Source organism: Trichoderma camerunense (assembly GCF_050948025.1).
Source record: "Trichoderma camerunense strain CBS 138272 chromosome Unknown V8C40scaffold_7, whole genome shotgun sequence".
Classification (NCBI taxonomy): Eukaryota; Fungi; Ascomycota; class Sordariomycetes; order Hypocreales; family Hypocreaceae; genus Trichoderma; species Trichoderma camerunense.
In genome coordinates this window covers 1,682,388-1,701,683 of record NW_028145363.1, presented here as the reverse complement: position 1 = coordinate 1,701,683, position 19,296 = coordinate 1,682,388, and the positions used below count along the sequence as shown (strand labels likewise).

The 19,296-nt window shown below is 45.8% G+C and overlaps 7 protein-coding genes across 7 annotated transcripts; 3 read left to right on the top strand and 4 right to left on the bottom strand.

Annotated features, from left to right (window-relative positions):
* Window positions 1-54: 54 nt before the first annotated feature.
* Window positions 55-2,140, bottom strand: V8C40DRAFT_243376 (general substrate transporter). The gene is made up of 7 exons (XM_083215411.1): window positions 2,017-2,140; window positions 1,849-1,960; window positions 1,704-1,790; window positions 931-1,646; window positions 784-872; window positions 574-730; window positions 55-516 (listed from the first exon to the last, which is right to left on the bottom strand). The coding sequence occupies exons 1-7, from the start codon at window positions 2,043-2,045 to the stop codon at window positions 189-191; spliced, it is 1,518 nt and encodes a 505-aa protein (XP_083074520.1). The 5' UTR covers window positions 2,046-2,140; the 3' UTR covers window positions 55-188.
* Window positions 2,141-3,993: 1,853 nt separating this feature from the next.
* Window positions 3,994-7,761, top strand: V8C40DRAFT_274493 (amidase signature domain-containing protein; the record flags this gene model as incomplete). The annotated part of the gene is made up of 7 exons (XM_083220612.1): window positions 3,994-4,590; window positions 4,640-5,251; window positions 5,849-6,103; window positions 6,175-7,005; window positions 7,064-7,111; window positions 7,169-7,592; window positions 7,649-7,761. The coding sequence occupies 7 exons, from the start codon at window positions 3,994-3,996 to the stop codon at window positions 7,759-7,761; spliced, it is 2,880 nt and encodes a 959-aa protein (XP_083074519.1).
* Window positions 7,762-7,764: 3 nt separating this feature from the next.
* On the bottom strand, window positions 7,765-9,600 carry V8C40DRAFT_243370 (permease for cytosine/purines, uracil, thiamine, allantoin domain-containing protein). The gene has a single exon (XM_083215410.1). The coding sequence runs from the start codon at window positions 9,519-9,521 to the stop codon at window positions 7,965-7,967; it is 1,557 nt and encodes a 518-aa protein (XP_083074518.1). The 5' UTR covers window positions 9,522-9,600; the 3' UTR covers window positions 7,765-7,964.
* Window positions 9,601-12,203: 2,603 nt separating this feature from the next.
* V8C40DRAFT_243369 (uncharacterized protein) lies at window positions 12,204-13,440 on the top strand. Its single transcript, XM_083215409.1, has 2 exons — window positions 12,204-12,646; window positions 12,744-13,440. Exons 1-2 carry the CDS (start codon window positions 12,373-12,375, stop codon window positions 13,142-13,144), a joined length of 675 nt encoding a protein of 224 aa, XP_083074517.1. The 5' UTR covers window positions 12,204-12,372; the 3' UTR covers window positions 13,145-13,440.
* A 29-nt stretch (window positions 13,441-13,469) lies between these two features.
* Window positions 13,470-15,022, bottom strand: V8C40DRAFT_286896 (uncharacterized protein; the record flags this gene model as incomplete). The annotated part of the gene is made up of 2 exons (XM_083222601.1): window positions 14,665-15,022; window positions 13,470-14,590 (listed from the first exon to the last, which is right to left on the bottom strand). Exons 1-2 carry the CDS (start codon window positions 14,957-14,959, stop codon window positions 13,470-13,472), a joined length of 1,416 nt encoding a protein of 471 aa, XP_083074516.1. The 5' UTR covers window positions 14,960-15,022.
* A 1,167-nt stretch (window positions 15,023-16,189) lies between these two features.
* V8C40DRAFT_286894 (Alpha/Beta hydrolase protein) lies at window positions 16,190-17,175 on the bottom strand (the record flags this gene model as incomplete). Its single annotated transcript, XM_083222600.1, has 1 exon — window positions 16,190-17,175. One exon carries the CDS (start codon window positions 17,173-17,175, stop codon window positions 16,249-16,251), a length of 927 nt encoding a protein of 308 aa, XP_083074515.1. The 3' UTR covers window positions 16,190-16,248.
* A 1,131-nt stretch (window positions 17,176-18,306) lies between these two features.
* On the top strand, window positions 18,307-19,295 carry V8C40DRAFT_265188 (SDR family NAD(P)-dependent oxidoreductase; the record flags this gene model as incomplete). Its single annotated transcript, XM_083219629.1, has 3 exons — window positions 18,307-18,604; window positions 18,709-18,956; window positions 19,053-19,295. The coding sequence occupies 3 exons, from the start codon at window positions 18,307-18,309 to the stop codon at window positions 19,293-19,295; spliced, it is 789 nt and encodes a 262-aa protein (XP_083074514.1).
* Window position 19,296: the final 1 nt, after the last annotated feature.

Here is a 19,296-nt window from a genome sequence, read left to right as displayed (position 1 = left end):
TTCACCCAATAACATGTCACATGGGAACAAATCACAGCACTCAAGTCGATTCACTGAGCACACATCAAATCACATCTTTCATCTTTAGTTAAAGAATCATCTCAATACAGCGTTTGCCTCAATTTTCGACACCGGATCATAGCAAGTTTACTTGGAAGACCATTTGCCATTAGAGTCAAAATGTGCCCCTATACCGCCGATATCTTGTTATCCTCGCGCTGATCAACTACATGAACTTCTTTAGTGGGAATATCAGGACCACCAAGTATCTGAGCACCCTTATCGACGTGGTTAGCACCGCCAAAAAGAACGTCGATTTCTTCCAGTGGAATTTGCTTCGTCTCGGGAATGAAGAAATAGACGAAAACAACGAGGAGGAAATTCGTCGCCATAAAGAAATATAGGCATTTGAGGCCTTCGTTCTTCAAGAATGTTGGAAAGAATTGTTGGAAGATCGTATTGGCGACATTTTGCATCTGACTACACATGCCGATAGCCTGAGCACGAACATTCATACTGGCATAAGATTGTTAGAACAACTAGGTCGGTTGCTGGCTGATGTAGTTTGGTTACCTGAAGATCTCGGAAGTCCAAATCCACGTGGTTGCGCCCCAAGAGGGCTTATAAAAGAAAATGAAGAGAAATAGAAGGAACACAATGGAGATTCCAACAGGCTTCGATTTGGTGCCGTTAATGTCGGGAGTAGTTTGACCGATTACAGGAACCAACACTATTGGCAGTTAATCTCATCGTGTAAACCACAACTTTAGACGACTGACTCACGCATGCAAACACCCATACCAATACCTCCGACTATGAACAGCCATCGGCGACCAAAACGGTCGGCTGTCCATGTTGCGTTAAGAGTGAACCTGCCCATTATTAGATCTCAGATGCAATAGACCAATATTAGATTGTGTCAATTCTCACAGGATGCCAAACGTTGCATTCAGAGCATTAATAAGGTTAATAGTCTGGGTCGATGTCCATACTTTCTTGTAAATGGCTGTTGAATAGGTGTTCAATGTGCCCTGGCCACTGAGCTGCTGTCCAACATTAATTATAAATGCGAGGTAAAGTCGTTTGCGGATGGAGGGATCCTTGAACAACGCAGTGTAATTATTGCTGATGGCTTCTTTTTCGTATTCAAGCGCTTCGCGGATAGCCAAAACCTCATCCTCAACTTCCTGTTCCGTGTCACGGATCTTACGAAGGGCAGACTTGGCGGCTTCGATGTTGCCATTCTTCTTAATATGCCAACGTGGGGATTCGGGTTGGAATGGTAATAAAATCATGATGATAATGGGAACCATGATCTGGAAAATAACCACCATTTTCCAGTCCCAATCGCCCAATGTACTGCGATGGAGAGAACAAGCGTAGTTGATCCAATAGGCAATAAATGACCCCACAGAATAGAATAGCTGCCAGAAAGCCATGATAAGGCCGCGGATGGGAGGTGGTGCCATTTCGCCGATATAGACTGGTCCAGCTGTCAAAGCAATGCCTTGTCCAAGACCGACAAGCACACGCCCAGCAATGAAGCAGCCCAGGTTATGTCGGGGAGCAAAGGTTTGCATGAAAGTGGCGATGACAGTAAGAAGGCATCCAGTCCACATACCCCATCGCCGTCCTAAAAAGTCTGCCTATACATCTTGTCAGTTTATGTATAATTTGATGACATGGCACAAAACAGGACTCACAAGAGGGCCGCCGAAGAAGAAACCCGCAACAATTGCACCGATAGTGTAAGATGTGTTGATTAGGCCAATCATATACGTGTCTCGTTCCTGTGCGATATGTCAGTGTCGGGTCAGGGCCAATCAGTGCGACCTATGCATCACCTACGGTATCGAGATCAAAATATGCCAGCCAGTTCTGTGAGCCTTGAACAGAGTTATACACTGAGGCATCATATCCGTAGAGAACCATGCACATGGCCGCCACCATGGATATATACCTAGAGATTTGAATCAGATGGGCTCTTGTCCGTAGAGCAACAAAGTCATATCTCACCAATTGTATGCCCTTTTTGAGGACGCCATGATGAAAAACTCCAAAGCTGTTTCCCGACCTATGTCATGTAGATGAAATGGCACATGAAGATGAAATACGAGTGAATATTGAAGGTATCTCTTCGATAAAGCCTCGGTCAACACTTAAATAAGAATAAATAGAGGTGCAGAAGTTCCGTAAAGTCACCACGTTAGCTCCAACACCCAGCTCCTACTCTAAGGTGCCAAGGCCAATTTTATGCATGGTATGGTGATAGTGCAGGCCACTTGCTTCCTTCAGCAGCCGATTCCCTGAGCGGTTAGGCTTTATTTTACGCTTTTATACGCGTAGTTGATCTAGACCGTTGCGGCTAATTTGTCGTGAATATCACTGTGAAGGTTATGACTCCAAGAGGTATGCGGCATCCAGCTCTTAAACCATGGCATGCACCCGCCAAGTCTTGCAATGGCGGGTAAGATGCATCCTACGAATATACTAGCGCCGGAATTTGGAATTTCCATCCATACCATAAAGTGAAAAAGCAGATCAGATGGCAATTTTGGCAACTTACACATGGCTGGAAGAAGAGGTTGGGTAGGCAACGGTAGCTGAGATTGCCTCGAGTTGGCCACATGGACGCGCTTGACCAGTAGTCATAATGTACAGTACATGTCTATTGATCTAATTTAATACCCTAGTGAAGAACATCCAATCATCGTAACGGTAGGCAACCTCAATTCAGATATGTGCAGGGCGTATCGCCACATTTGGCAAGCTCAGTCACACCCAGATGTTGGTGAGTATCTGGGGTAGTAGCAGTGGGACACTTGACTGAGTTAATTCCATTGAGAGACATATTAACTTATACATGGCGATTGGGTATAGCGAGATGTCATTCATATTTCCTACGCTTCTGAAAATGTCGGAACATGTTAGTGGCAGTTGAATCGACTATTGAGCCACACTCGCCATATATGCTACATGGGCAAACCAACACTTTCGGATGGTATATGACAACGGAGAATGTGGGGAAAGCTTGATTCTGTCGGACAAACAATTGAACATTCTCAAGCGCCTCGGAAGCGGAGAAACCGACGCAGTGATGACATTGGATCTCGCCGATGAGGTTTCAACAGATGAAAACGCTGCTAACTTTTATTCTACGATAGAGAATCATAGTTACTGCTACAGGGTATAATGCTGCGTTAGAATGAGGGCATAGGTGAGAAGCACTCCTGGTCGGCTTCTACTCGGCCGTAATTACCCCGAGCCGTTACTCGTTCTCATGATCATGAAAAGCACCTCGGGAACTGGTCGGTATTGGGTATTGATCAATACCCTTTCTGCTCTAGTTATAGCTCAACTAAGCTAGGAGTTGGATGCAACATGATTCTCTTTGTAGCCCGAACCGCGTTCACATCCTTCCCATGCTACCGCTTCATTCGTTCGGCTAAGTCTTTCCGCATGCATTAGCCAATATGATAGCCGCTCCATTCAAGGTCATCAGTCTGGTCCCATTCAAAGCCGTAAGGTCCACCGCAAATGTATGTACGGGATCCAGATCGCGAGTCCATCTGGACGAAGCGTTGAGAGTACTAAGATTGGCATTGTACGGGCATCCACCCCCGCATCCGAAGATGAGATTTTCGCCCCATGCTTTTGCGGGGGAAGAATCATACAGACTTCTCAAACTCTTATTGGCGGAATATTCTGACTGCTTCGAATACCTGTTCCTGATTTACATGGTCCGAGGATCGAAAGTAAGTGGCGCCTAATATTGGGTATATCAAACGCCGGTACAATGGATATGTAATGATCGATCTTCACTTTTTCTTCACAATTCGAGCAACAAATAGGCAAATATCCGGAAGAATTGAAGTAATTTTACATAAATCATCTCTCAAATGTATTAAACGTGAACGAATTGTAGTATCTCAGGCTCACCACAATCTGGTTTCCCTAGACATATACCGCTTCTTCTGAATCAAGAGAATCACAATGACTATTCTTAGCACCCTTATATTTGGAGTGACGGTTTTATCCTTTTTGGATCCCATCAACGCCCACAAGTCTGTGCTTGGCAGGCCCAACCTTCATTGGGGACCCAAGACGCCAGGACATCCATTTCCTCACTCTCCGAAACGCCACAAGACCTGTTATGTCCCAAGCTGCCGTGGCTCTGGCCATCATGGCAAGAATGACGATGCCCCTGAGATTCTCAAAGCTTTCAAGAAGTGTAATAAGGGTGGAGTCGTGATACTGGATGAGGAGTATACCATTGGCTCTCCACTTGATCTTACGTTCTTGGAAGCTGTAGACGTGGCGATTACCGGCAGTATCAAGTTCACCAATGACATTGACTATTGGGTGAAGAACTCATTTAAGTACGACTTCCAAAACTCATCCGCTTTTTGGCGCTTCGGAGGGAAAGATGTCAACATCTACGGTGGAGGACAAGGCTTAATCGATGGGAATGGGCAAGCTTGGTACGATGCGTTTGCAGCCGAGCCTACTCTTTTACGGCCAATTTTGCTCGTCTTAGACGGACTTAAACGCGGGTCTGTCACGGGCCTCAAGATGCGGAATTCCCCTGATGTGGGTAATGCCTGGACTCTAAGTGTGAAGCAACTACTAACACTCTCAGTGGTTTAACCTCATCGCTAATAGTAGTGATATCCTGGTTAGCAATATCGACATTGCTGTGAAGAGTGAGAGCAAAAATCCAGCCAAGAATGGTGATGGATGGGACACGTTTAGAAGCGACTCGGTTGTCATCCAAGATTCACACGTCAATAACAGCGACGACTGCGTGTCTTTCAAGCCCAATAGCACAAACATCATTGTGCAGGGCATGCAATGCAACGGCTCTCATGGCATATCTGTCGGCTCGTTGGGCCAATATCCGGCAGAGTATGATATAGTTGAGAACATTTACGTCTACAACATCTCGATGTCGAATGCGAGCGACGGTGCCCGGATTAAGGTGTGGCCTGGTACTGACACTCCATTCGAACCCGGCCTATCAGGAGGTGGAGGAGCTGGATACGTCAAGAATGTTACTTACGATACACTGTACAATGACAACAACGACTGGGCTATTGAGATCAACCAATGTTATGGACAAAGCAACCAGACTATCTGCGACAAGTATCCCTCTAACATGACCATCAGCGATGTCGTTTTTAAGAACATGTGGGGGACGACGTCAACCAAATATGACCCCAAAGTTGGGACTCTAACATGCTCCTCTACTGAGGTAAGTAAATGTTTACAAAATGTGCCGCCTGTATTAACATGGACTTCTAGAAATGCATAAACATTGCCGCGCATAACATTTCGGTGACTGATCCAAGTGGCAAGACTCCTCAATGGATCTGCACCAACATGGACGAGAGCCTCTTGGACATAAATTGTGTATCGGCAGATTCTTGAGCTTGTTGAACTTGTTGAACATTTAAGGTTGCAGCGATGGTTGTTGGCATGGCGGTTGACTGTAAACATCCTCAAGATAAATCCATACTGTGGAAGGGGTCAAAAACACAAAACATATACTACCTAATGATGAGGAAACTTGACCCATTTTCTGCCCTTCTTCCTGTACGCACGATTCTTTACTGGTCTTCCTACGATAGACATGCAGATAAACATGTTATCTTGCTCTTGGCACTGACTAATGACGGAATGCTGTGCTACTCGACTTTGCAGCCACCTGCGGGGTATGAATACAACACAATCACCAACTGCGATCCCCCGCTTCTCATGATGAAATGGCCATCTCCATGGCACTTAGATTGACATTTATGCGACTTCAGTAAGCATTTGGATACCATACACCATGTTGCAAAATTTCGAGACCATCGCCGAGGGTAAGGCGAAGGCAATCTTGAATGCTATCCCAGAACATTGGCGGTTAAACATTACCATCCCCGCTACCGAGGAACAACGTGATGTCACTGGTAAATATATTCAGCAATTCTTAACCGTAAGTGAGGTTGAAATCACAGAAACCGATGCAGTGGGGATCTTGGAACGCACGACAACTGGAAAATGGTCGGCTCGAGACGTCACAGAAGCTTTTTGTCACCGAGCAGCAATTGCCCATCAACTGGTCAGTTAATCGATTCGCTATCTCAATATTCTCTCTTCTTTCTTGAATTAAGAGGCTAAGTAACTTGTTAGACAATTTGCTTGCTTGATATCTTCATCGATGTTGCATTAGAGTATGCTGACACGCTTGACGCATACTACCATGAACACAACAAACCCATCGGTCCACTACATGGACTACCAATAAGCCTGAAAGATCAATTTCACGTCAGAGGCGCCGAAACCACGATGGGATACGTTGGGTGGATAGGCACCTTTGAGGGCCAAAAAGGCACTGGTAAAGAGCGACACTTTGAAAGCCAGTTGGTTACCGATTTGCGGCAACTTGGAGCCGTTTTCTACTGCAAGACTACTGTGCCACCATCCTTGATGTCACCAGAGACTCACAATAACATTGTCGGATACCTCTTCAATCCCAAAAATCGCCATCTAAGCGCCGGTGGTAGCAGTGGTGGTGAAGGCGCACTGCTTAGCCTTCGGGGTAGTCCTGTGGGTATGGGAACTGACATTGGAGGGTCAATTCGTATTCCCTCCAGTTTCAACGGTGTTTACGGCATACGGTCATCTACTGGTCGATTACCCTATGAGAGAACTCCAAATAGCATGGATGGCCAGGAGAGCATTCTTTCCGTCGTCGGGCCCATGGCTACAACCCTTCGATCCCTGACGTTTGTAATGAAGGCTCTGTTAAGCATGCAGCCTTGGTTACATGACCCAATGGTCATTGAACTCCCATGGAGAGACGAACAAGCCAGTCGGTTACAAGCTATGATTGAGAAGCTTGGAAGCTCGGAAAAGTTATCATTCGGTGTCTTGAGAAGAGACGACGTTGTCTTACCTAGTCCACCAGTCCGAAGGGCGATTGAGATGGTAGTGAAAGCTTTGGAAAATGCTGGTCATGAGGTTTGTATCTCACCTCAGTCAAGGATAAGCACAAGGATGTTGACAGTATTGTCCCAAGATTATTGAATGGAAGCCACCACCTCACTCTAGAGGATTGGACATTGCGGTAAGTCTCATTAACTGATACCTGCGGATCTTGACTACACTAACTGTGTCTACGCAGATTGAAGCCTGGATGTATGAAGGAGGAGAAGACATTCATAACGCGTTTGGCCTTTCAGGTGAACCAGTCATTTCACACATCTCGAGACGATATGGCAACAAACCTATAGAGCAGAAAAGGGCTAGCGATATTGCGGCAAACAACATTGCCAGGCGCAAATACCGCAAAGAGTACCTCGACTACTGGAACAGTACTGCTAACCTCACACGCTCGGGACAGCCCGTGGATGCTTTCATTTCACCGGTGTCTCCCTATGGAGGAACTAGGCCTAACACTTATCACTATGTCACATATTCGACGATTATAAACGTCCTGGACTATTCTTCAGTTGCCTTTCCAGTTACTTATGTTGATAAGAATGTCGATGTTGTCGACAATGGTTACGTTGCCGCTAATCCTGCTGATGAGCAAGTATTTGAATCATGTAAGTACTCTTCCAAGTAAAAGATCCCACATGACTGAAGCTGAAAACGGCTACAGACGACCCGGAGATACACGATGGAAGCCCTGTGGGACTGCAGGTTGTCGGTAGAAGGCTTCAGGAGGAAAAGACATTGGCACTGGCAAAGGTGATTACAGATCTGTTAGCTTAGTTAGGCTACCTAAGATTCAATCTGGACATCGATAATTCAACTAAGGAAGGCGTCGACTCAAATATCTCGTTATTCTTATTTATTGTCTGTTTTAAGACTACTAAATGGAGCATGGAGCGCCTTGCCCACGACCAACTCTCCAGGTATCATATTATCCAGCGTAAAAAAAGCAAGGCTATCGTATATACAGATCGGCGATTTCTTTACCGTCCGAAGAACTTCAATTCCAGATATCTGGCCGGTGCATAGGTCAATGCCGTTACAACGAACGTAAACTCGTTGGCAACATCACCGCCATAGTCTCCAATGGTCTTCGCCAGAGGTCCGATGTACCAAGTCTCATCCATGCCCATAACCCAGGAGACAATGCCGAGGCCGAATGCAACCGAAGCTCCGATACCGATGGGTAGTCTTGCGGGATCATTCCAGCCATCGAGGTCGTAGTTGTTGAAATTGCCCTTTCGGAAGATGAAATGCTCCTGGAATAAAATAATGGCGTAGCTAGTGCACCAGTATCCAAGAAGACTCAAAAAGTTTTGCAAATAGGCATTCAGCTTTTCTCTGCCGCCGACAGCTAGAGCAAGGATGCAGCAAAAGCAGAAGATTGTCCAGATGAATCGGGGGATTTGAGCAAAGGGTCGCGAGAGCTGCTGAAAGGAAATAGCGGCGCTGTAAATACTGATGACATTGGTGTTGATGCCGGATAGAACGAGCAGTGTCAGTAAGAACTTTGCGAATCCTCGTGGGTACAACATTGTTTGGATCAGATAACCCAGTCCCTCGTCATATGCATCGCTCCATTCGGGCTTCGAGTTCAACGCCGAGGCAACAACGCAACCGGCAACCATGCCAATTGACGTAGGAATCGCAATTCCAAGAGTAGTCATCACAAAGACTTTAACTCGACTGACATTGGCCGGATAGTGAACATAGTAATCACTGACCATGGTGCACCAAGAGGCGCTTGAACCGTACACAATAGCCAGCAAACTGAGAATAGCACCACTAAGGGTAGCACCTGTGGCAGCTGGTGGCGAGGTGTTGTCTGCAAAGCGTCCAGTTTCGCCAAAAATGATCATAAAGATGACGAAAAAGATGAACCAGGCATATCGTTCGTAAACCAGAATGGCGTTCAGTCCGACGAAGGAGATGGCCAATGCCACCACAGCCAAAATAACGATACCAAGGATCAGTGAGACGTGACCATCAGATACGGCAGTCAAGGCAAGGCCGCCTGTGATACATGATACAGCAGCCCAACCCATCTGCTGGATACTGTTGAGCAGCGCAATGAGTTTGTTGGGCCACCAGCCAAAGCTGTAGCGGCTGACACTGATCTGTCGTAATCCAGTCGCAGCTCCAAAGGTTGCACAATAGCCGGTAACAGCGCCACCAAGAAGCGAGGCAAAGATTGTGACAAGAATGGCTTGTTTGAGACTCAATCCGAACTCAGCACCCAGAAATCCAGTTGCAAAGCAAGAAGTGTTCATGGTTCCGCTAGCCCATAGCAAGGCCATCGTCAACTGCTCGACCCATGGAACCGGTTTCTTATCTTCTTCCTGTTTGCGTTCGATGGCTTCGGATTCAATACCAAGCTTCTTGTCCATCTGGGCTTCCAGGTTGCGCAGTCGCCACAACAGACCACTCCTTGGTCCGCTGGGAAACGACTGCCCCGAGGTATCATCAGATACAACGGCCGTGACATCCTTCTCATTGGCAGGATGGCCAGCCCTGTGGCCGTTTTCAGGGTCGTAATCCATTTGGAAAGATCTGGCTGTGAAGGCCTGGGGAAGAAGACGAAAACTTGCACCTCTTTTTTTCCCGGTTGGAACCAGAGTCAGTGCGGAGCAGTTGCTTTTAACATTCCATTTTTCTCTTCAGATAAGACAACGGAAGTCCCCGAGCGATACCCCTGCTCGACCAGTTTTTCTTAGCGGCATCCTTTGCCCGCCCTCTCACGCGACCCAAAAAGATTGTACGGAGTACGAGGTAGGCTTATCTTCGGTACGCTACCAAAGGGCGTGAACCAACTCGCCTTTCCCGTAGTTAGAAGGTCTGATTGCTGGAGGCCGTCGGCTCACCAAACCCGATTCTTGCCCCAACCGGAGAATGAAGAACGCAAATTACGTACGCTAGTCATTTGATATTGCGGGGTGGGGACACGATATTCAGGCCGGTAGTTCGTAGTACGAGTATGCATCACGTATTGTTAATATCTGACTGCTGATCGAGTGAGGGGTCGAGAGGAATGTGAAACAACATCTCGGACTCATGACAAATCGATATCCCTTCGATAACTGAGCACTTTTACAGCATCTTTTGAGCACTGTTCTTGTTATTAACTATATGAAATACATAGAGCCCTTCTTCCTTTCCATCATCAAGCTTGGACTCAAGTCTATCTGTATCAGGGGCCAAAGTCGGACTGATATCGAATTGGCACTAGTGGCCAAAGATTGAAGGTTAGCAGCATGATAGCACGACGCTACGGCACCGGCTATCCGATATTCGGTGGGCAAATTGCTCCCCGTTGGCCGGAAAAAAATGTCTGTCGGTCAAGCTTCCGGGCACTAAGGCTGCGCGTGGCAATCTTGGCCGGATCTTTTGTTAGAGCACGGAGCGCCCCGTATCACCGGATACGTGTGTGCCTGGGGGAAGCGAAGGCTTGATTGTCTGAAGCACACTAAGAACGAACATCGAAATGTGGCGGAGAGACAGCGTAGGTCAAAGTCAATTGCCCTCCGCATTATTGGTTGACGCTACAAGGCACTATTACTACAACTTTGTACAAAATATGGAGTAAACAGACTGCCTACCTATCGTGTCCTTGGAGATTCCGATGCCATGGTTGACCCAAGCCGAGCTAAAGCGTAAGCATCTAGGCCATGGTTTGACACTTGATGGAGGGGGAGGACGGCGGGATCCTATCTGCATCACCAAATGAACCATTCTCGAAAGAGAGCGATATTTTAGCATCAATTCAAGCAAACGAGGGCCGAGACCCGTTCTCCCCAGAATCGTAGCTACGGGTCTCCAAACTAGGATGGCCAACCATGAAATACATACATGTAGTTTATTTTCAGCTCTGCCTCGGCGAGTTCCGCATGCATTCCATCTTAACATGTGCGCTCAGTGTATTTTTACCACCACCCCTTGTGGTAATGACTTATAGTCGTGTATGAGTATACGGAAAATCTTGAAAGAGTTGTCTGGAGAGGCCATTGTTCTTGATCAAAGGGAGACTGATGCCACGAAATATACGACTTAGCCCTGTGTTTGCGATGCGGAGGTGTTCGCATCCCATCTGAGCGTCCAAGATTGTGCCTAAAAGATGGTACTACTACAGATCACTCCACATTCAGTATACTTCTTTGCAGCATTGGCATCAACGCTCAGGTCAATATTGCAGCAATCTGATTTTCTCATGGGATGTAGAGAGCAGCCTAGGGCGTATATCTACCCGGATGAAGAAAGAAACTGCCTCGTTTTCCTTACATGGTGTCCAGCATGAACGAACGGTCGTAACTCTGATTGGGCAAAATACCTAAGAAGTGACTTGGGGTGGGCTAAGTTAGAGAACTCAATTGACCCATCAGGTCTTGTAGAAGTTGTATTCGAGCCATGCCATTACACGAGAGAAAAAGAGACAGAGAAAAGAAGAAAAAGTCGAGGTTTTGCCGCATGCACATCCCGAGATGACAAACACGAGGTCAAATGGACATTGCAATTATCTGATTTGGTTTACCAAATCGTTATTTATCGCCTATGACATTCTTCCATCCACGTCATTATACATTCCCCCTTGCCTCCATTATGGGACCAATTGTTTGCGATTAGATAGCTCTAGTGAGGCTGAACAGAGTCCATACTATCTTACTACAGCTCTACAGGCTATTTACAGTTTAAAGCGCAAAAATGAAGTGAGAGGCATGGGGATGAACCGAGAAAACGGATGTCAACGTACTTGCTTCTGTGCCAGTTCTGCTCAGGCGCACAAATCATCTCGTGGTTAGAAAAGTCGATTCCAATACTAATCATTGTGGATTTTTTGCCTTACTCAGTTTCGGACATTTTAGAAATCATCAACCGCCGTGGTGTTGAGAGGGAGCAAGCATAATTGAACCAGACCAAGCTGGGGCGCAATAATCACAGTATCTACGACGTTCCTTGCTAACTCGTTTGTAATAGGCGTTTACTATAGATTTCCAGAGAACACATAATAAGTGAGTCGCATGCATCTTATCTAAAAGTAGTTAACAGTACTTGAATCTGGCACACCATCCAGTAGATGGCAGATGTACGCGATACGCTGGACAAAATCATGGGTCGCGATGTCGACAGCTTCTCACCAACCAATAATCACCAGTTGCCAAGGTTTGGTGGGCCAAAGCTGCACGATTACAACGCTAAAACGCTGAAGAACGCATGTTTACTGCTGGAATGTGCAGATAGTGCGGTTCACACAGGGCAGTAAAAACTCAAAAGCGTTCAAATTTTTATCTTTCTCTTCAACAAAACACCTACGTGCAATCCGTCGTTCAGTCCGAGGCTACAATATTAGGCTTATCATTCAGTATTCTTCTCAACTCTTGAGTTTAACCGCTTCACATCATGGGCATCATCCGCAAGACCGCAGTTGGAGTGACTGTTGGCACAGCTGCAGCACTAGGCTATCTCCATGTGGCAACAAGCATCATCGCGCCGATTCCTCTCAACGACGCGATATACAGCTCCAACGCATACAAGAAGTATAACCCGCATAAAAACGCTGCTACCAATGACATCTGCGTCAAGACAATTCCTCTAAATCGCATACGTCCGGAATTGTTACAGAAGGAGGGAGATCTTGCCTTGGAGCTCTGCCGTGGCGTTTGGCATGGCTGGGGTGAGTCTTTTTTTTGTTAACCCCGGCACCCCTCAGCCTCACCTGTGGTGGTATCAGCTCTCGTGTTAGTATAGTCACTTGTGCTAACAAAAGACAGGCTATGCCATCCAACGACAGTACTTGCATCGCAAATGGTACGGCCCTGAGACATCCTCACAGCTATGGACGCGAGATCAGCTCGCTGCCTCAAAGTATGAGGTCGGAACAGCTATAACAGACCACTTTGAAGTGGTTGATCACACGCCCAATGAAATTCTAATCCGCGCCGGCGGCACTCCTCGGGAGCAGGGTGGACGACCTGCAGATGGTTTGTTCGCAATTGGCGCTGTTGTTGACCACGACGCTCAAGTGGCGCGATTAACACTCAAGAGCTGCCTTTTCTCCAGCCACCAGAAGATAGAAGGCGACAAGGGACCGATGCCCGCGCCAGTAGAACTTCTGCACCAGTGGTATGCGCGCGTTATGCTGGTGAGCGCAGCCTCTCGGTTGACGCGGTGAGCAATTCACAGACATGATCGAAATGAATAACATGTTAGCTGAGAAGCCACGTCGAGGCTACGATGCTCCAGAGGAGAGAAAAGTCAACACTTTCATAGTTACTGGGATACTTAGCAACAAGAATTAAGACATGCTATTCGCGGTATACTCCATAAATGAGAACGTGATTGAATAGTACGGGATTACCGCCATCATGATGGTCCAATATTGGCATCACCATATTCTTCTATAACTACCATCTGATAGTAATCACGTTTGACCTTTGCAAAATAACATGATTTATAATACATATAGCCGCATAGTACACATAACATACACGACGTTACTAGAGTAATGTCATGATACTTTGAGATGCATCCCATAACGCACGGCCTCGCGAAGAATGCACTGAATCAATCCAGAAAATACTCCGAAGGATCGTCATCGCCCCTACCCAAGATTCAACTTCAAGTTGGGTTGCTAACATCGAAATGCCAGTAGCAAACCATGACCAGTCCTCACGGTCAGTTGCCTCCATACCTCCCATGAAGAACTGCCAAAATAATATGATTCCGTTACTCTTTTCATGATAAAGAACCATAGGGAATAGAAAGTTTAGGAGATTCTTTAATTTTGCGAGGTGAATATCGGTGAAAACTTGAAAGGCTAAAAATCGTCTTCGGACTGCTGCTAGACCCAGAAGAGCAGAAATCCTGGTGGCATCTCTTAGACTCTGTGTAATTATAGAACTGCTGAATATTTGGGACTGAATTGAGAGCAGCTTGTGTAGTAAAACACAGATACGAAAGCCAGATATACGTGCATCTGTCCAGAGCTCATCTCCCATGGTCCGATAATATTCGTTTAATTTTTCTCCTAGGCTCTTCGTATCGCACAACGTTTGAGCAAAGGAGTCCATGCCATCTGGGAAAAGTGATCTAAACGGCGATTTCAAGATCAGATCTCTATAAACAGCATCCTCAATATTGGCGGAGCTGATTTGAAAAGATCCCAAGAGGTCGACTGGTAGAGGAAACAATGGAAGGCTGTCATTCCGAGCTCGAGAATTCACTTCGACAAAGAGTAGCAGAAGGCGAGTATAAGGTTCCAATGTCATATTGTCAAGGCCGCCACCCAATTGTACAACTTGTTCAAGAGCTGTAAAGTGCACTTCAAATTTTGCAGCGTCGCGGTACATATTGGCATGCTGGGCAAGAGCAAGAATGGGAAGGACAAGGCTGGCCGCCTGCTCCTTACCAGTAACTCTTAGACGACTCATGACGTTGTTTATTGCTGCATTATGATGAATGACTGACTCTTCCTTGTTTCTTTCTGGAGATCCTGTGAATTTTGCGGCTGCTAACGAAACATTACAAAGTAGCTGATGGAATGCAGCAGGGTCTCCCATGGCCATTGGAAGCCAGAAGTAACGGAAGCCACAAAAGTGTTTTTTAGGGTCGACGTAAACTAACTGAAACGTAAGTTTTCTTGAAAAGAATTTGGAAAACAATAGTCATCCGTTTCGAATTGTAAGTACCCACGTTGCTCAATAATTTCGTGCATGCGAAGAGACATTTGCACAGGATAAGCGGTAAAGGGATCTCGGCGGCCTGATCCTGGCTCTTTATAGAGTACGTGTGGTTGCTGAGTTTCCAGTAGCATTGGATTAATAGGTAAAGAGACAATTGGGTTGCGTGGCAAAGGTCGATTGCGTGCAGTTTTAATTTTCCTGGCCCTTCCGGCTTTGATCATCGCAACCTGGCGGATGAGTTGTCGCCGTTCTCGGTCGACCGGTTTGACATCTTCCTTTCCATGAATCTGGATAAATGAATACATGGGTATTGTCGTACTCCTGCTGATGATTCAAGATGTTTCGGAACAGGAGTAACGGAGAAGGCCCCGTGAAATATCCCTTTAGAAGGCTCTCCTACTTGCTAGGGGAGCGTAAGCCTTATAGTGTCACCCGGCCAAATTGGCCAATAGCGCATACACACCGACAAGGGCCGCTATACCTACCGAGGTAGTAGACAAGGGTGGTTGTACCTCCTATTGCGAAAGAAATCTTATCCTAGATTATTTTATTTAATGTTTTATTCCTGTTCATACATAACAGGCTTTGTAGAAAAAAACTTCACTAAATGCTCTTGCAACCACTGCCTTCGCAAGGAGTCTTTTACTAGGGGGCCCGTAAGCACCAAAACCCTCTAGGTTTACTTCCACGGAGCACCAGTAGTTCTTAGTGGTAATGCTGATTAATGCTCAGATCGACCATTTACTAATCAAAATTACGCAGCCTTAAACCTTTTTACCATGGAGTTCTTTTTTAGCCTTGGCATATTCCAACAGTGTTAAGCCAACTTTATAAGCCAAGTTCGTAAGCCATGTTTATATACCAAGTTCATATGCCGAGTTGTCACCCCGTATTATGTTATAAACTAGGCGCCTAATCACAGCGTGTTAACCTAGCCGCTTCTGTACTAAATGAGAATGGAGTGACAGCAACTCAACGGATTAGCTACGTAAACCACAGATTTCCTCTAGTCAGGCGAATTTTTCCACTTTGACAAAATGAAGAATATCGGCCAAATCTAGGTCTTGTCTTTCAACTGCTCCTTTCTAACCAGACTTCGCGGGATGGGTGAGGCTATTCAAGGACGGGGTTGACACTGAGTGTACATTCGACCACGCTCCTTACACGCTTACACTGCAAAGAAACCAACATGTACAAACTATAACTCTCTATTACGTTAGGAAAAAAAACCCACTTGAGTCTAACCTAAGGTATTCGCAAATATCTCTAAACTCGAGGTAGCCTCCCCTCCTATCACCTCATCTTCATCTCTTGATTTAAGCTCTTCAAAGTTTATAACGACAGTCCTTCCGCGACTGGGTCGGTATTAATCGATAAGAAGATCCGGCAAGTATGCTCATGGCATGTTTGGAACCAGTGCCACATTCAATCCATTTAACACCTTTCTACTCTTCTAAAAGAAAGAATGTGGATAGTATGGGGTAATCTAAACGCACGTTCGCTTGTACAGGGAGTCAAGTTGGTGTAAACTACAACAGGCTCAATCACACAAGTTAGTGTCAATACCAACTGACAGACACAAAGAACTATTATACTAGATCTTTTGAGACCAATCTAGTATTTCCGTCCCTATACGGTGTGGATGATCCTCCTGTAAGAAATGATATCCTTTTCCAACAAAGATGCCTTTGACATTGCGCAATGTATTCAGGTACCATTGAGCTTTCTCTGCTCTGATAACCCATCCAGGATCAGCCCAGAATAGTAGAGTTGGAATGTATGCTTGCAGAAGCCAATCGTGAGATTTTGTGAGTCTTTCATTCACATCTACCGGCACTCCTTCAATTGGGACTTCATTAGGCCACCTATACAGTGGCTCGCGGTCGGATGGCTGTAAGTATGGTCTTAAATAGTAATCCATTTCCGCATCAGACAAAGATCGGGCAATTCCATTGACCAATACTTTGTTAATAAATGCGTTCTCCTCAATCAAGAGTTTCCTTCCTGTCTCCTCCACTCTAAAGGACCGAAAAGCTTGTTGAATGTCCCCTTGGGATGCGTCCTCCCATGTTGGAAAGGGCCTCACAAACTCGAAAAAAACGAGTCCTGCAATTCGATGTCCATTGTTGGAAGCCCAATCATAACCTAAAGCTGAGCCCCAGTCATGTGTTACCAGGACAACTTTGCCCGTAGGGACGACTTTCTCCAAGAATTTATCCAAGTATTCCGCGTGCTCGTGAAAGCGATATGAAATGTTTGGCTTTGATGACGAACCCATACCAATTAAATCGAGGGCAATACATCGAGCTTTAGGCATCACATGAGGAATGATATTGCGCCAGACGTACGACGAGGTTGGATTGCCATGAATGAAGACATGTGTAATCCCGATGGCATCGTTTAAAGGACTTCCAGTGTCGATATACGCGATTTTACCATCCAATACATCGATAACATGGAGCTCGAAGGGGAATTCGCTAGAAATATTAGGTTCGGGTTCTGCTGGAGGGATTTGCGTCATGGTTTTATGTACAGATTGCTGAAACTGTTTCCTTCATGTTCATGGCGTTGAGAGCAAATTGTTTACTGGCAAATTGACGCCGCGGTAGACGTATTTTATATCCAGTACGTTTCAAGAGTTATCAGCTTGCAGCAACAGAATAATATACAGCTTTACCTTGTCGGCGGCCTGATAGCTAGACTCCCTGCCAAAAGAAAACATTAAGCCCAAGCTAAATATCCGCTTATGCGATTCAAGTAAAGCGTGGCGACAAGAGTAGTGGGATGTATCCAGATTTGGGCAACAGAGTCAACTAGCTTGCATATAAATTTGCCACTCAACTTATCTCGTTGAGGTGTGTATCCATGAATTACGACTACCACGAGAGTGCACTTAGAAGCTATCCAGTCGCGAATACTACTATCCGTCGGAGTGATTTGTGTCCCCGACATGGTTAATTCTCATGCTGTATTACTTAGTATCATGCGTATATTTACAGTTAGAGCCGGTCTGGAAATTCTATTCTGACTCCCCCTAATCTGCAAGGCAAGAAACACCATTTGCCTTATCAGGTTACTGCTGTTGTAGACGTTTTGCCAATGATCAGCTTACTACTTCGTATACTCTAATTACTTTCTTATTAGCTTAATAAACTGGGTACTTTATAAAAGTCGTGATCCTCATATTAAACAGTCTCGTGAGAAGTCTAGCCTGTATTAATCCCAGGAGAGCACTGTTTCTCTCTGGGTTGTGGCATGTTCCATGAATGACATTCACGACGAGATTCATAATCACGTCTTTCTAATCGAGATGCTTTCACAGTTCCACATACCGCTAGTGGAATACCAGTAACAGTTACTGCTTGGTTTGTAAAGTAATTGTATGATATAGAAAATGCGGCTAGAAAAGGACCACTGCCTGCTATAGGCAATACGCCTGGATTCTGGCACAAGAGGCTTTGTGATTACAAAGTTTAATAGATTTGAATCGATGTACTTCGATACAGCAACTATAGTTATCATGTTCTAAGCAGGCAAACGCAAATGAATAAGCTCTACTATATAAGGAGCACATAGTTACCCTCTTCTCGATTATCCTACACTTCACATCCACACGACAGAATCATCATAGCAACGTCTCAATTTCTTCAAGATGGCGGCGCAAGGTCCTCTCGCAAACAAGATTGCAATAATCACGGGTTCAGGGAAAGAAAATGGAATTGGGGCTGCCATCGCGCTCACCTTAGCTCGTGCCGGAGCCCGTGTCACGATCAACTATGTGTCCGACTCATCTGCGTCAAGGGCTGTGGAGGTTGTATCTACTATTGAGGCCGCTGCGGGCAAAGGAAGCGTGATTTCGATACAGGCAGACGTTTCCACTGCGGAAGGGACCAAAAAGATTGTCGAAGGCACTTTGAGTGGATTCAATGTCGACCACATTGACATTATTGGTAAGAATCCTTCTCGTTTCTTATGATTAGATGTCTCTCTTTTCAGAAGCAACACCCGCAATTACTTGACTATGATCAAATGCTGATTCTGTTATCGTTCAAAGTAAACAATGCTGCCATAGCAACATACTCGCCGACGCTTCAAACCCCACCAGAAGACATTTTCAGAGTGTTTGGAGTAGTAGTGGTCGGACCGGTGCTTCTTCTGCAAGCTGCATACCCACATATGCCTCATGGGGGCCGTGTCATCAATATCGGAACTGTCTCTTCTAAAATGGGATTTTACCAGTTGCCGATTTATGCTGCTGCCAAAGCAGCCATGGATCAGCTAACCTGGACTCTATCGCGGGAGGTGAGTTTGCGCTCTATTGATGAAACCCTAAAAGATATATAAGGAGTCGATTGTTGGAGTCGGAAAACAGAAAAAGGCTTGCTAATATGCTGATAGATTGGTCGCGACGGCAAAAACATCACCATTAACACTATAGCGCCAGGGCCAGTGGATACAGATTCGGTACCTGCCGGGGATCCTGGGTCACAAGCTTTGAAGAAGTGGCTTATTTCTCTCACAAGAGCTGAAGATAGAGTTGGAACGGTGAATGACATCGCCGATGCGGTTCTACTTCTAGCAGACGAGAAGAGTCGTTGGATTACAGGGCAATACATTTCCGCTAGCGGTGGTATTGTGTGAA

Bases quoted from the DNA above. Each gene is read 5' to 3' on its own strand.
- V8C40DRAFT_243376 (XM_083215411.1), bottom strand. From the start codon at position 2,045: ATGGCGTCCTCAAAAAGGGCATACAATTG. The intron at 1,961-2,016 runs GTGAGATATGAC...TCAAATCTCTAG, and splicing joins TCAAAAAGGGCATACAATTG to GTATATATCCATGGTGGCGG. The intron at 873-930 runs GTGAGAATTGAC...AATAATGGGCAG, and splicing joins AATGCAACGTTTGGCATCCT to GTTCACTCTTAACGCAACAT.
- V8C40DRAFT_243369 (XM_083215409.1), top strand. From the start codon at position 12,373: ATGGGCATCATCCGCAAGACCGCAGTTGGAGTGACTGTTGGCACAGCT. The intron at 12,647-12,743 runs GTGAGTCTTTTT...AACAAAAGACAG, and splicing joins TGGCGTTTGGCATGGCTGGG to GCTATGCCATCCAACGACAG.
- V8C40DRAFT_243370 (XM_083215410.1), bottom strand. From the start codon at position 9,521: ATGGATTACGACCCTGAAAACGGCCACAGGGCTGGCCATCCTGCCAAT.